Source organism: Ciona robusta, chromosome 1 (genome assembly GCF_009617815.1).
Source record: "Ciona robusta chromosome 1, ASM961781v2".
Taxonomy (NCBI): domain Eukaryota; kingdom Metazoa; phylum Chordata; class Ascidiacea; order Phlebobranchia; family Cionidae; genus Ciona; species Ciona robusta.
Window position 1 is genome coordinate 3634244 of NC_143235.1, and position 16091 is coordinate 3650334.

The 16091-nt window shown below is 35.3% G+C and overlaps 4 protein-coding genes across 6 annotated transcripts; 1 reads left to right on the forward strand and 3 right to left on the reverse strand.

The window, feature by feature from the left end:
- Positions 1–241: 241 nt before the first annotated feature.
- On the reverse strand, positions 242–1700 carry LOC149741526 (uncharacterized). The gene is made up of 2 exons (XM_089893758.1): positions 795–1700; positions 242–725 (listed from the first exon to the last, which is right to left on the reverse strand). The coding sequence occupies exons 1-2, from the start codon at positions 1698–1700 to the stop codon at positions 390–392; spliced, it is 1242 nt and encodes a 413-aa protein (XP_089749884.1). The 3' UTR covers positions 242–389.
- A 25-nt stretch (positions 1701–1725) lies between these two features.
- On the reverse strand, positions 1726–3890 carry LOC149741527 (peptidyl-tRNA hydrolase 2, mitochondrial-like). The gene has a single exon (XM_089894041.1). The coding sequence runs from the start codon at positions 2700–2702 to the stop codon at positions 2148–2150; it is 555 nt and encodes a 184-aa protein (XP_089750167.1). The 5' UTR covers positions 2703–3890; the 3' UTR covers positions 1726–2147.
- A 1434-nt stretch (positions 3891–5324) lies between these two features.
- On the reverse strand, positions 5325–8643 carry LOC149741528 (uncharacterized). 3 transcript variants are annotated; one of them, XR_016387369.1, is made up of 6 exons: positions 7938–8643; positions 7164–7790; positions 6834–6934; positions 5685–5842; positions 5515–5552; positions 5325–5431 (listed from the first exon to the last, which is right to left on the reverse strand). XR_016387369.1 is itself a non-coding variant. In XM_089894018.1 (3 exons), exons 1-3 carry the CDS (start codon positions 5822–5824, stop codon positions 5409–5411), a joined length of 201 nt encoding a protein of 66 aa, XP_089750144.1. In that variant the 5' UTR covers positions 5825–5842; the 3' UTR covers positions 5325–5408. The 3 variants fall into 3 exon arrangements, 1 of the variants encoding a protein (XP_089750144.1); XR_016387370.1 differs by lacking the exon at positions 6834–6934; XM_089894018.1 differs by lacking the exons at positions 6834–6934; positions 7164–7790; positions 7938–8643.
- Positions 8644–9740: 1097 nt separating this feature from the next.
- LOC149741529 (gap junction beta-2 protein-like) lies at positions 9741–15672 on the forward strand. The gene is made up of 10 exons (XM_089893863.1): positions 9741–9947; positions 10407–10497; positions 11222–11334; positions 11507–11614; positions 11800–11904; positions 12457–12564; positions 13194–13376; positions 13737–13858; positions 14482–14624; positions 15047–15672. Exons 1-10 carry the CDS (start codon positions 9915–9917, stop codon positions 15109–15111), a joined length of 1071 nt encoding a protein of 356 aa, XP_089749989.1. The 5' UTR covers positions 9741–9914; the 3' UTR covers positions 15112–15672.
- The last annotated feature ends 419 nt before the right edge of the window (positions 15673–16091 follow it).

Here is a 16091-nt window from a genome sequence, read left to right on the forward strand (position 1 = left end):
AACGCATTAGTAAATTGCACCTTAAAACTAAATTAACATAAAAATGTAACTATAAAGTTATTGCCTCTCAAGAACTATCAAGTTACTTCAAGCCTTGAAAAAACTGTCTACATTAAAATGCATTTTCAGGTAAGTGGTTAAGTTATTACTTAGTTTAACCGGATTTTGTTGTGTGTAAAGTGTAACTATCCTTGCCTACCCTATGTTTATAATGACTTGGTGCCTGTAGTAGCAACAATCATTTTTATAGAACGTCAAAACCATTTACTTCTTTGAAATATTGCATTTCAGGTAGTTCTACATACTCATTTACAAGATACTGGAAATTAAACTCAGGTAGCGAAAAGATAAAACATCAGTATTTATGACACCACAAAACAAATTTATTCTTAGTTAAATTTTACTGAATTTGTCTTATTAATATCAATATGAAACTTCTTTCCTTTAGCAGGATCTTCAACAAAACCAAGACCCTTTGTTCTATTATTTTCATTACGTTTCTGCAAATTAAATTCAAGTGCGTTCTGAAACTGCCCCTCCAATTTAGTGGCCAGTTTTCTAGATTCAGTTTGGTCCATTGCAGCGTTTGCAAATGTTGTTTTTCCTGACCACAAACCAGTTTTTTTGCCCACTGCTTTTTTACCGCCCATAAGACGCAAGAACTTCTCTTGTCTGTTGTTGTCATTAAATCTGGCGGTAGACCACTGTCCTAACTTGGTTTCTTGCTGAAAAATAAAGTCTCAATATTAATTGCATGATACACTCACAACCAATGTTAAATATTAATACATTACCTGCTTATCAGAAGTTATTAAACCATCTGAAGAATTATCTTTTGTTTTACCACATTCTTTATTCACATCATGAGAAGTAACTTTTTCTTTTTCCATATTCTCTCCAGCAGAATCTAATTCTTTGTTCGTATTTTTGAAATTTCCCTTTTTCTTTTTTTTCAGTTTCCTTTTTGTAGACTCTGTCGGTTCCTTTTGAATTTCCTGATTCAACTGATCTTCTTCACATTTTAAAACGGGTTTACCATTGTCAGTTGGTTCAGAATGTGTTAAAATTTCACCATTTAAAGATTTCTTTTCTTTACTTTTTTTCTTTTTCTTTTTAGATCCAATTGTCTCATTTTGACCATTTTCTATTTTATCTAAAACATCTAAGTGTTCTCCCTTTTTTCTCTTTTTCTTTTTCACCTTATTTTCACAATTTGACATAGTTTGATTATCCATTACATTTTCTTCTTTTTCAACTACATTTGCATTCAATATATCCCCCTTTTCTTTCTTTTTAGATTTCTTTTTACTTTTAACAGGTTTTTCACCTACAGAAACACTTTCATCGTCTGCTGTAATAACTGCACCAGAATTTTCCTCAACAAGTTGAGAATTACTCATTTCTTTAAGTTTTTTCTTTTTCCGCTTCTTTTTCTCCTTTTTGTAAACTTGATTCGCAGCTTCAGAAGTAACATCCAATATCCCGTCCCCCAACACATCTTCCTTAATGGTTTTATCATCATTTTTACATTTTTTCAGTTTTGCATCCAATATTTGATCTTCAGAACTTGTTTTCTTCTTCTTCTCTCCATTCTCAACACTTTCTTTTTTCTTCTTCCTTTTAATCCCATCTTCCACAGCTGCATCGGAGTCCTCATGTTTTCTCTTCTTCTTTTTCATTTTTTTCACTTCATTAACCATTTTGGTTCATAAATTCTACAAAACCTTATATTTTCCTAAAATGGATAAATGCCTTAATTTGTAAACATAACATACTGTCATGAAAAAGCACTGGAACTGGCTCAACCAATTGTTGTTTAACAAGCCATACTGGCCGACCCCTTAATTTTTTACCACATGCAAGTAAAAATAACTTCAACTCATAAAAAAAATGATGATTTAACTGAATAACAGTATAATTAAAGATTGCACCCAAAAATCATAGATATGTGTTTGATAATGCAATAAAAATAATGTTTACACTGTTTACAGTAGGCCTACCAAGTGTAGTACTGTACAGTAGTAACAGTACTGTACGGTAAAATGTATAAGTCGCTCCATTAGTTCCACAGAAACCCATCTATGTGGACTCTAGTAAAAAGAGGTGCGACTTCCAAATATCCTTGAATTTTATAAATGTTTCACAAGTTACATTAATTTCAAGTGCCCTGTGACTTTATCAACAAGACTCTCTATTCCTGGACCTACACCCAATACAGTTCGAGAACCCGGAGCAATTTGAGTTCGACCTGCATCTTGTATCACAGTTGCAGTTAACCCAATAGATGCAGCATGCTGATGCAATGCCAACAGTTCAGTTTCATCTTGACACTTTAGAACAACTTTAGGTTGTCCGCAATATTCCCAGCTTTTTAAAGTCGACTTTTTATGCTTGTTAAGCTGCTTATATGCCCCAACAGCAGCATGGGAGCACTGCGCTGCAATTTTCCCTTTTCCCATCTTTAAATCCTGCCTCACGACGATAACCATCTTATATGATCCTCCTGCATCTTCATCTCCATTATCATCACTCTCCCACTCTTCCTCATCCGATGATGCTGCATCAGGGTCTTCCTCTTCTTCCTCATTTTTTGATGTGTCTTTAAACCCTCGTAAAAACCACCCACAAGCAACCCCACAAACTACACTCACTAACAAGCCAGCTATGTTTAAATTAGTTCCACCAACACTTACATTAGCCATACCGTATTCCCCTAATATAACTAAAAATGTATCAAAAATTATAATATTGAATTAACTAACACATATATATATACTAGAAAAGAATGTGTTATCTACTGAACAAAGTATTGTTTATACACAGTTTTACATGTCAACGCAAATTGCAGTTATACAACAACACTTAGATATAATCTTGAATTATGAGAATTTAGTGTTATTACAGTTAAATTTGCAATTAGATAATACCTACTTTTGTTTACACCACTTCGGACAGATACAGCATGTCTAAATAAAACAAACGTAAATCCAATTCATTATAAATCCAACCCACTACCAAATTCCGGCAACTTCGCTCAAAGAATCAGCGTAACCACTTTAAAACTGAATATATCACAAATTTATAAAAATAAAATATGGAATTACAGTATTTCACATTGATTTTAATAAACACAAGATATAGGTATATATATCTTTGTTTGTTTTTTTTCGTTCTCAACCACGTTTCGGGCAACAAAATATTGGCTCCCACTGCCGCATATAGGTTTTGACTCCTGCCAACATAATGGCCAATTATTTACACTGACCATTTCGCTGCTCCTTTTACAAAAGTTTCAAGTGTCCAGTGATTTTGTTAACGTCGTCCACATTTGCAGGACCTATACCTAAGACAGTAGTTGTACCACAAACTAGCTGCGTTCTCCCACCATCTTTTATTATTACACAGTTCACTCCTAATTGTTTTGAGCGTTTATATAATTCCAGTAATTCGTTTTCATCCCGACATTTCACGACTACCTTCGGCTGGCCACCGAGCTTCCAATTTCGGAGTAATTTCTTATCAATTTTTGCAAGCTGAGTATATGCGCTAATTGCGGCGTGTGAACTTTGTACAGCTATTTTACCGACTCCCATTTTAAGGTCATGGCGAACAACAATAACAAGCTTGGTTTCGCTATGCAACAACATTCGGGTCAGGAAACCCATAGGAAAGGAGTTTTTATTGGTATTCAAGTTACCTATAAGGTAGATTGGTGTTTTCCTGTCATCAAACTCTACGGGACTCTATAAACACTTTATGTTTTAAACAAAAAAGCTTTGTACGTAAGCACGAGAAATATAGAATATAGTATTTGAAACCTAAGCATGAGCATGACCCACGTGCATGACTTAAAAAGATACAATGCTCAATGCACGTTGGCTCAGTGCACACTAGTTCTCTCGAACGTTGTTTTTCTTTCTCTCTTTCATTTTTACCTTTGTACTTTGTTGGGCACGTACTGCGACCAAATAGATTTAAAAAGTTTCATCTCTTTGCTGCGACTATAGTCGCTATTGTTCTAATCTATGAATGAGAAAATTCACTCAATATAAAACCGTGAGTCTATTTATATATGTGTGTGTTAAATGCACAGACATTTAAATCTTACTGGTAAAATTAGAATAGGCAAAATAGAAATTCAATATAAAAGCGTTTGATTCATGCTTGCATCTTTGCGGTAGCGTTTTTCAACCATCCCCTGTCACAAATTTAGAATATAAGCAAAGAGAAAGAAAGATTAAGCAAACTTTTAATCTCTTTGATTTAAGTATGATGTCTGCATCGGGATATTTATTGGGTAAGATGGGACACCCTTAGCACATAATAATATCCAAGCAGAGTATGCTAAACAATGAACAACCGTGCTATAACGAAAACGACTCTCGTATTCTGGGCCACGCGAGGATAAAGTAAGTTACATGCATTCATTCAGATTATACACAGCAGGAATAATTTAGACCAATTTATTTTATCCATCAAACACCCTGTCGGTCTTCTCATGAAATATGTTAATCGTTTCAAACTAAAAAGTAATGCCAAATCGGGCCCCAGTTAAAGTAAAGATTAAAGAGTTATAAAATTGTAATGCATGACTATAAGTTTAATAGCGTCCATTTTGCTAAACTGGCATTTGTATTGTTTTCGGTGGGTTACGTTAGACAACCTCTGCTCAAACAACACGCAGTTCTGCTTAAGGAAATATTTTGTCTGCGATTTAAAGTTTCTTGGTAAGACCCATTGTGAGGATATGGCTTTTTACCAGCACGTATAGGCTAGATCTACTCATAATCGTTTCTCCCGTGCCGCTGCACAGTGGTTTAGCGTCTTAGCGCGTCTGCCCTTGGTCTATATTCACTATTAACGGGAATAGTTTTAAATTATACCCTAATATAATAGGTGGAAAAAATCTCAAACTGCTCGACACAATTCAATCGTTTATACAGCTACACGGAAAGTTAAATGAATGAATAAATGAATGTAACTTACTTAATCCTCGCGTGGCCGGGAAACGACACTAACCAGCTTACGAGTTACCATGTGTGTTACCTTGTGGGTGATTATTTTTTGGAGATGTGTATGGCTGATAATTCGAACAACCAATTGTTGACCACTGGGTTGGGGCAATTTCCTTTTAGTGCCTTGCCTAAAGACACATACGCCAACAATGGTTGCAGCGACGAGCCTTGAACCCATATAGTGAATGGGTTCAAGGCTCGTTGCTGCAACCATTGTGGACGTATCTGGGTTAGACGCAGGTGCGCAAACCACTTTACCACGGCGCCGGAAAAGTTCCTTTTAAGATAACCGAACCAGAATTCACAAACTTATTTTAAACTATGGTTTATTTTTGTCTGTTTCCAATATTAAGACCACACACAGTCTGTCGATCTTTGGATTCGGTGTGAGATCTACGATGACTCGTTAAGGAGATCTGTAAGTATTGATGAAACACGTTTATACACTATACAGGTTTTGGGAGTCAACTCAATAAAGATGAAAACAACAAATGCCTACCATTCATGAGTGCGTCTTCCTCTTCGATAGAGCTGCTTCTGTAAAGGTAAAAAATATATTTTAACATTATAGCACATTGTTAAAATTTAAAAGTAGCATCTAGGCGCATCGCTACACTTTAAGCAGGGTTTGCAATAGTTCAAATAATATGCTAAATAATCTAAACTTACATGGGTTCTTGATTCCATCGGCGACGTCTTCTTCCAGTTATAAGCCAAATGCTTGGAGGCTCAGGTGTTGGTTGCGGCCAAGTAGCAGAGCCCGATTGAATAAGGCACAACGCAAGCAGCAAGATAAGTTGTTTGTTCATGTTGATTTGATCTGTAAACTAAATGAAAAGTCGTAAAGTTACAACATAATAAAGGATCAATACGCCACAAAATTAAAACGAAACTCCCTTTTTCGTTTTTCGAACTGTTGGTTTCAAAGTTTTTGGAAATTGTATCCAGAAACATATGTTAATTGTATAGTACACTGTTTCGTGAACCACAGTCTGCCAACTAATTGGCAGCAATAAGCTCTTGGTGTTTTATAGAGATTTTAATTCGACGTTTAAACTATTTTTACTTCCTCTTTATATTAATTGCTTTGTTTTGGTGGTTTCTTTTTTGCACAATCTTTTTAAAATACATGCGGCTTGTCGGTTTAAACAGTGAGGTTTTTATATTTTTGGCCTATAAGCGTCCTTTACCATTCTATAACAGCCTGGTATAGAATGAAGGGCCACATATTTTCAAACAAATCCAAATAAACCCCCACCATGCAAATTGTTCGTAATGTAACTCAGAAACATCTTTAGGTCCATATAGTCCGTTTAATTTTCTAGAAGAGTTAGAAGAACGTAAAAAGTGTAATACACCAAGCATTATGTGATTCCGTTTTGCATTTTCGCGCTTTTAATCGTCCCTTGTTCTCACAAATTTAAAATTTACTTATGAAATCTGCATGAGGATACTTTAATCTAAAAAAATGAAATGAATTCTGAGATAGTTTCACAATTAAAGAAAAAGTTAAAAAGACTTTTAATGCCCATAAATGACAAAGAACATCCATTTTGCTAATTCGGCATTTCTATTGCTTTCAGATGCAAACATTATCCATACAAAGCATATGTAACACTTGATAGGAACTATTCTCTTTTGAACTGTTAAGTTTCTTGGTAAGACCAATTGTGTGCGGATTATCACGCGTGCTCCTAACTCTAAGCTATACACATGCTGTCGGCTGTGAATGCACAAACACTTAATATTAACTTTTGATATTTGAGGATGTTTTGGGTTACTTTGTGCGTTAAGTATTTAAATATCAATTATTCTTACCAAGTTGACACGTAGGGCCTACACCTTTCTATATTGAGGTAGACGATCTTGGAACCTATTGATAGCAGGACCCGACATGTAAGATTTCGACACCTGCGAAACTGGTGTTGATATTAAAGACAAGGTTGAATTTTATTTGTATTGTGTTGCGCCACCTAATTCAACATACTCTGTTCCCCCATTATTATATTTCAAGTATTGTAGTCGTCCGTATTGATAGTACAATCTTTGGAAAACATCTTCTTTTGATATGTATACCTTTTATTTATATTCACCCTATCGATATCCGATCACTTATGAAAAGTGTATTTTAGAGCCATTGTGATTTACCTTTTACTGTATGCTTATACACAATGAAAGCTAGAGTGGTCTTCACGAATACTTTACTTTCTCAAGTGTTTGGGCTCTGTACCTTTGTTCACTAGAATGGGACAACTGCGGCGGGTACCATTATAAACTACCAATAAAAGTAACGCCATTCAAATTGACTTCACCTCAACGAAGTGTTGCTCTTCACGAACGAACCATTTCTACAAGCTATTTATTTGTAGTTAAATACAGTACATACACTCACATATACACATTGTTTTGTTCAGACATCTTGCACCAGCCTTTCTCTGTCTGATTTCACCCTTTTTTCCTGCACATTTCGGCACTTTTTCTTTTGTGTGTTTGTTTCATTACTTTTTCTTTCGTGTGTTTGTTTTGTTGCTGGGCACTTGCTAGTTTTACAGCATTGGGGTTTTTTAAATTCAGTGAATATGATTATGGTTATGCAAACCATAAACAGTGTGATTACGGATATGAGACAAACCCAAATAGCGTAGCGTAAAGTGGTTATTTGTTTTGCGACACTATTTTCGTTTTCCATTGTTTGCTTTTCTACAATTTGTTGTTTGTTATTGAACACATCGTTTTGCTCTCCAGTTTGTAGAATGTATTTGCTCACGTATGTACCTAAACAGAAGGAAATGTTTGTTTTAACGTATTGCACAAAGCAGTGGTTTATATACGCAGTTATGCAAACTGGGACTTCAGCACTTATAGGTTTACAAGCTATATTCTAATATAAAACAACCGCTTTCGTTTCTAATTGAACTTCACCTGGACACAGGACACTACATGACCGTTGTTTGTTGGGTTCGTCACATAGATCACTGCAACTAACACAACGTTGTACAGTGAAGTCGTAATATTCGTTGTAGTCACAATTCAACTGTTCATTTCTGATCCTCAAGATCACATTTAGAACTTGATTGTCGGTTTCATCACTTACAGAGATCACAGCCGAGTTTGAGCAATAGATGAGAGTTACGAAAACCAATAACAAAATTCTCAATTGTGTTATTGACACCATTTTTAAATAGGTCGGACGTAACTTACTTTCAATTTATTAAATATTAACTGCAGTTTCGAAAACAGAAATGGTAAGTTTATACAAATATTACCATAAACTCTGCTTTGATAAATTATACATTTCATGATGTTTTGCTGAAAGTTACCTCGCCTAAAGTTACTCATTTCTAAACGCTTGGTGTTGCGACGAACAATACCTAGCACAAACACGACGTTTTGTTTGAATATCGAGTAACTCAATACCTCATATTAGTTGAACAAACACACTGTTCTTTATTGGTTGGAACATGAATTCCTCTCTAATTTACATACAAGTTTTGTAAAGCCCACTTTAACTTGTAAACTTTACAGAAAAGCGGTACCTTTTCTGGGTACACACTTCTTCGACATAAGGACACGCCCGACCTAACATACAATGAACCTTGTTACCCTGGTACTAACAGAAATACCGACATAAGTAATGCTTGGGACTTCGCTCAGAGCCAACCAATATTTCAATCTCTCTACAAACATACTATAAATAGTCCCTATATAACCACTGTTTATATATAGTAGGGTAGGGTAAAAATGGCTACCTTTTCGGTCTATTTTCTCGTCTCCTTCGATAGTAGCCTAAGCAAACAACGTTCTAACAATTATAAAACCGTATTCCCCAGACTCCCATAGACCGTTGTTAATTGTTTAAAACACGATCAGGATATTCTGTTCTATGTGCTATAGGTGTCCACTCTTCACCCACCCTAACTGGTGTATAACGAACAAAGACTAAGCAAAGCACTTCTCTTCTCCAGTGAAGTGCACCCATCCTTGACACAAACAGTTTTGTTATATACCGTAACAAACAATGGTTAAAAAATCCCCTAGATTCTTACTAAACTTCTGCGATCGTTTTCGTTTTTTTCATTCTTCAGTGGTTTCTACCACGAAAGCTATAGCAGGCCATTTGTGCCTTAATATGAGTACTGTTATAATACTGTGGAATCAGATGGGATACTATTAGCATTTAAATCTCACATTTCCTAATCGTGTTTATAAAACTTAACATTGCCCTTTTAAAATCACGAAGCTACAATTACATAATTTGGTAAATGTTACTTGTTTACGAGCAAATGGGAATGGAAAGAGAATGAATTAAATACGGTATCTATATATTTTACAATATAAATGAATTCGGCCTGTTACTTTAAATAAACAGAACAATGATTTGTATTGATTCTCCCCAAACGTTGACCTTACATATTTCCTAGATACCTATATAGACAATACACAGTGATATCGACTGATATTTTCCATTACGTGAACACAAAGCCAGAAACACTGTATGTTTTCTTTACCAAAATCTCATCGTTTGGCAAATACAATGAAATACAATACATGACCTATAATATGGAAACCATATATTTATCAGCAATAACGCAATATACCAGCAATTCAGAATTTCCCTTTCAGCGTCTTACGCAAGAAACGAAAATCAACGCTGAGATATTAAAAATCTGTCACGTCACAGGTGACGTCATATCCGTTCCATGCATGTAGTATTAAGACACATCGTGACTGGCATCTTTTCACTCGTGAGTATAGGCAGGAGTGAATATAGGCAGATTAGAAAGTCAAGAATTAAGATCAAATTCTTCCTTAATAAATATAAAAGTAAATTTTTGATTTTAATTTGTAAATGAAAAAGAATCAATTAGCGAGTGGTAAAGTTTCAAGTTTAATTTGAATATGTGGACGATTTTGGAGAAGTTTACTGAACAGGTTTGTCACCAAACTTCCATATTTTTAGTTGATTTATTACAACAAGGGAGTCTCGAAATTATTCCCAAAAAAGACCAAATCCAGTTTCCGATAAAAATTCAGCCAAACGTTGAAAAAGTTTGTTGGTTGCTACATATGGCGCTATAACTTGACTATGCCGGACATTTGATCTGTTTCAAGTTAACTGTTAATCTGATTAAAGTATATTATAGTAGAATGAGAGATATGTTGTTCTCCAAGATAAAAGATGTTTTCTCTTCATTTCTTTCTTCATTTGGTATTAAACAAAGAATTACATAAGGCCGTAGCCTCGTGACTCTAAAACAGCGTTGTAAAATATTTAAAACAAGGTCAAGAAATCTAGGATTTAGGTGCTAACAGTATCCTACCTTATTCCATGATACTATATACTTTCCAAAGTTGCGAATCGTAGATATCTTTATTTGGAGTTGTTTATAGGTGACGAAGTACAGCACTGTATTTGGACAACTATGGTATCTCATTGTGTTCGTGTTTCGACTCATTGTGGTTGTTACTTTAGGTTCAGCTGGTAAGATTTTATTCTAATAACTCTGTTGTAGGAGAAAAACCTGGTGTTCGACTTATAACGGCCCAAATGCCTTTGTACAGAAGGGTGGGGGAAGATGGGACAGTTTTTAACTCTATTTTCTCGTCTCATTTGGTAGTAAAAAAGGAGCATTCAAAGAATTATAAAAGTGTATCTTCGCGACTTCCATAGAACGACCAGGATATTTAAGGAATATGTGCTAAAGGTGTCTGTGCTAAAGGGTCTTCCCCCACCCTACTATATGAATATTGCTGACAATTTCTGTGTATAAAAAAGCGTTTACAGTATTGTACATGTTTTTTATACCATAAAAGAACATACCAGTTTAACTATAAGCATGTGACTAGGCTTTTTTACGCTACATAGGCAGCCAATACAAAATTAGTTTGAATTACGCCTTTAATCTGTAACTTCTATTTAAACATTGGACCGATCGATTAAAAAGAGATCGTTTTATCTCGCTCGCGTTTTACTTGCGGCGCATTTTGCTTGCTTACATCACGCCACGGCTGGCACGTTTTTCTGTAACGTTATTGTAAGCTGTACAGTGTCTGTACTATACTTTATTCAGTTTAATTTAGTGTAATTGAAATTAAGGACAACTGATCTAGTGTATTTGCGTGTTATAGTCACAAAGAGCATAGTGAAACAACGTTTTAAGGCCTTTTTTCTACGCAGTAGTTTTAATCACTTTGCTTATGTTTAGTGTATGGAGATGAGCAGTCCAACTTTAAATGCAGTACAACTTCAGGCGGTTGCCCAAACGCCTGTTTTGATGCCTTTACTCGAGTTTCTCATTTACGTTTCTGGTCGTTTCAGGTAAAATGGGTTGCCACTAAAACAGTAAAGAATCAACGTGTCATATATTTACACTCTTATAAAACCGCATTGGCTAAAATGTCATATAGGCACTTATATGGTACTTCTTACCAAAAGTATGGAGCGTACTTTTCGCAGTTAACTTTAACGTGAACTTTTCTGGTATACGCAGCTATTGGCTTTGTCCGCACCGGTTGCCGTTTTCCATTTCTACACCACGTACATGAGTGGACAAATCGAGAAACTACGGGTTGCTGAAAAGGAAATGGAAGAAAACAATGTGAGCTACTGAAAAATATATAAAGTTGATTAATCTGTCTTCTTATAGCATACCGTGACACAATATTTATAGCGCCCCTGCCATTTCGTTATTAAAACGCAATTGCTTTCAGTCTAAAAAAAGAAAACGATATATTAATTTTTAATATAATAAGTTATACCTTATAAACTCATTTCAACCGTTAGCCTGAAACCGACCCTGTGAAAAACCAACGGGAGATGATAAAGCGAACTAAAATAGTCGGGAAAGTGAAGACAAGGCAAGTTTACAGCAAAGGGGTTCTCCAAAAGGTACATACTTCTATGTAGACTTGTGTTCATTTATTCGAGTGATACATTACCGTAATTACTGTTTGGTTTACTCTATGTGAATATTAGGATTTCTGTATACGACTCTACACTATACCGATCAGTACCAAACTCTAACCATTATAGTACGAATAACATTTTAACCTGTATTCTATTTCTGCCAGGTGTATTGTAAGTCTGACAGATATCTTCCAGTCAATTCTTTGTTTTTTATTCTTAAAATATTCATGTTTCGACTGGGCAGTTTTATATAATACAGACATATAGCGGAGTAGGGAAAAATGGGACACAATTTCATTCTATTTTCTCGTCCAATTTGACAGTAAACAAAGAACATTCAACATATTAGCAAAGCGTTTCCTCATAACTGCCATAAACCGTTGTTAATTATTTAAAACACAATCAGGTTACTTGAACATTGTGTGCTAAAGGTGTTCCGTCTCCCCCCACCCTATACTGTATACAAATTATTTTAACCTGTCTAGGTTCCATTCTACCTAAAACAAAAATAAATGCCATCACACTGTTTTACAGGTTCCAATCACAAAATCAATCCACGTTGCATACTATGTCACTACGATTCTGAAGTGCGTAACGGAAGCTGTCTTCCTCTATTTGGGATTTACGCTGTATTACAATAAGGTATGTAAATACCACCCCTATCACGTAACATATAGTAGGATAGGGGAAGATGGGACACCTTTTCATTCGACTTTCTCGTACATTTTGGTAGTAAACAAAGAACATTCAAGGAATTATAAAACCTTGTCCTCGCGACTTTCACAGCCCGTTGTTAATTGTTTAAAACACGACCAGGGTATTTATATGTTTTGTGCTAAAGGTGTCCCATGTTCCCCCACCCCACTATATATATATATATAGCGTTTGTGTTAAAGGTATAATTGTTTATTCAATAACGTTGATAGCGCTATATATATGGTAGGGTGGGGGAAGATGGAAACCTTTAACACATAATATCCAAATATTCTGGTCGTGTTTTAAACAAATAACAACGGTCTATGGAAGTTGTGAAGATACGGTCATATATGATTCTTTAAATATTCTTTGTTTACTACCAAATTGGGGCACCCCCCCCCTCCGTACTATACAGCATAGTATTTAAAAGTTTTGTTCCTAAACCGAAGAATATGGATTCAATACGTGGTGTGATGTGTGTATAAATTAGGCAAAACATATAATAGATAAATGGCATTGAATCATACATACGTTGTTCAACAACTACGTTTTTACTTAGGCGACATATTTTTCAGGACCACACCTGTTTTCCTAACTGTGCTCCTGTATCACCGGTAGCTTTTATTTGGATGGAATTTCCGTCATTCTTTCGCTGCGACAGGTCCACTAACTCAGTTGCGCTAGCTTGTGCACAACACTTTATTGGTTATCGACCAGGGGAAGGTGGTTCTGTTCCTTGCTGGACGTCAAGGGCATGGGTAAGTTAATAATAATAATAAAAACTTCATTTGTCTCTTCGATTACGGTAGCGAAGATTTAGAAACGAAAAGAAAGGATGTAGCGACAAAACAACAGTTGATAAAACCTGCTTTAAGTTTAAAACGTTTACATTTAGTTGGTAGGAATAAGCGTCGTTGCTACACCGTATAATAAGCGTCGTTGCTACACCGTATAATAAGCGTGGTTGCTGCAACGTATTCCGTAAAAATAATTTTTGAAAAAAGATTTTAACTTTACCACGCGTCCCACTTTCCCCACTCTACTATTCTCTTAAAGATTTAAACAGTATATTTTTTTGCAACATATTCCTTAATCTTCGTAAATTATATTTTAAACAGGAAAAGACTTTATTTCTGCGATATATGAATATCTTAAGTGCCATTTGCTTTCTACTTGCTGCACTAGAGTTGATATGGGTACCTGTTAGGGCAGTTTGGACCAACGTTTCTGAATCTAAAAGGTATAAACGACACAATGCATTATAAACGTATGATTGTAGACCCGTATACACAACATGTTGAGTTTTGTTCTAACATATTTTCTAATATGTCACATCCAATTTAAAACCAAACTAACCGCATAATATTTAATTGTACACTTGTTGTATATAGTTGATCACTAAAATACAAGTCTTAACAATGCATGTCATGGGCATGACCAAGTCAAAAAAAAGTAATTCGTAAAAAGCATGTCATTGGTATGATAATGCCCACAAATTAGAATGGGACATGAAGCCATTTTTACATTTAGTGTGCATGTGGTAACTGAGCGGGATCTGCAATTCCAAATTTTCCGTTTAAAACGATACCGTTTTCGAACTATCGTTATTTATGTTCACCATGACGTCACCTTTGCTTCTAGGAAAGTCTGCGAGTTTCTTTTACATTACACATAAAACAAACATAAAAATACGTGGTTTTCCTGGTCTACTTTTAAAATGGATCAGTACATGCAATCGTTTAGTACATGCAATCCCTGGACTAGTACATGCTATCTTTTTAGTACATGCAATCCCTGGACTAGTACATGCAATCTTTTAGTACATGCAATTCCTGGACTAGTACATGCAATCTTTTGTTTTAGAAGGTACATTGATAGCCGATTTGCTGCCAGACGACCCGCTAACATGCAATTTGTTGACACTCACCAGTATCCTGAAAAAATGCGTCACGACATGGAACTAACGATGTCGCCGCAATCAACTTATATGGCACGAAATGGAATTGGTATGTTGTATGTATAGTAGGGTGGGGGAGATGGGACACCTTTTTGTTCTATTTTCTCCTCCCGCTTGGTAGTAAACAAAGAACAATCAGAGAATTATATAAACGTATCCTTACGACTCCCATACTCGTGTCTATGAAAATCGTGAGAATACAGTTTCATAATTCTTTAAATGTTCTTTGTTTATACCACCAAATGGGACGAAAAAATAGAATAAAAGGGGTGTCTCATCTTCCCCATCCTACTATAAGCTCAGCAGTGTTTTGTCATTCAAAGAGTTTTCTTGAACTGTGTTTAAAATATTAACCATACACCTTCAACTAAAACGTGCAAGCATTGCACATGTTGTAAACACTAATCCCACGACCCTGCATATCCGTGACATTAAACACGATTGATTGTAACAAACAAAACTTCCTTTTAGGAGAGCCAGTTGGTAGCAGTTCCAAAACCGTGCTGCCGTATCCAATAGAAGAACACAGAGCCTAAGATGACACTTCGGTTGGAACTGTACAGTCATAAAGATACCGTATTTCTAAACACGTGAAAAATCACTGCCAAGGTTTGAGCTGCCTTGACTTTTACCATTAGCGTTAAACGCTGGGCTTACTAAACGGTTTTACCTGCGAAAGTGTACATATAGTATTGTATTTACTTGCGAAAATTTGCATGTGGTAATATATTTCTTTAAAGTGTTGTCAATTAATTAAGGTACGATAGTACTAATTCGTGGTATCACTCAAAAACCGTCATGTATTTTGAATTTGGAAATATTGGGCAATATATGCTTAAGGGTCTCATTTCCCCCCACTTTACTAAATATGCATATAGGAACTTGTATAGACATTATGAATTTGCTGTAAGCTTACAATTAAATTCCAGAATATGTAAAGTACTATAAAGTAAGATACCGTTAGCACCCAAATCCCATATTTCCTGGTCGTGTATTTAACAATTCACAGCGCTGCTTTTGACTCGCGTAAGCTCCGTTACATATTTTTGTAAATACTCTTTGTTTATACTAAATCAAAACAGAAAATGAAAATGTCCCATCTTTCTTCGACCTACTATATCTTTTAAATTTATTATGTTTATGAAAAAAGTGTGGCACATTTTTTAATTTTGGCATTGCATTGTAAAACAAAAAAAAACATGTGCAGTTTTTCAATTTTCTTTACAATTGTGTATTAGTTACCATACTGCCTATATACGTTTAACAAACCGAGTCTTTGTGATTCGCTTCTTACTTTTCTAAGAACACATAATACTGTAAACATGCGCAGTTTATTTGGCGAACGTACAAACGAATGCATTTGTAATATTTTTATCAAGTATTTATTTCTTTTATCGGCAGTATATACTACATAGCATCATACATCCTTGTACAAGTTAACGCAAATTATTAATTGTTGTACACTGTTCTGTAAAAGTTTAAGTTTAAAACACAGTCATTGCGGGTTACTGTATAT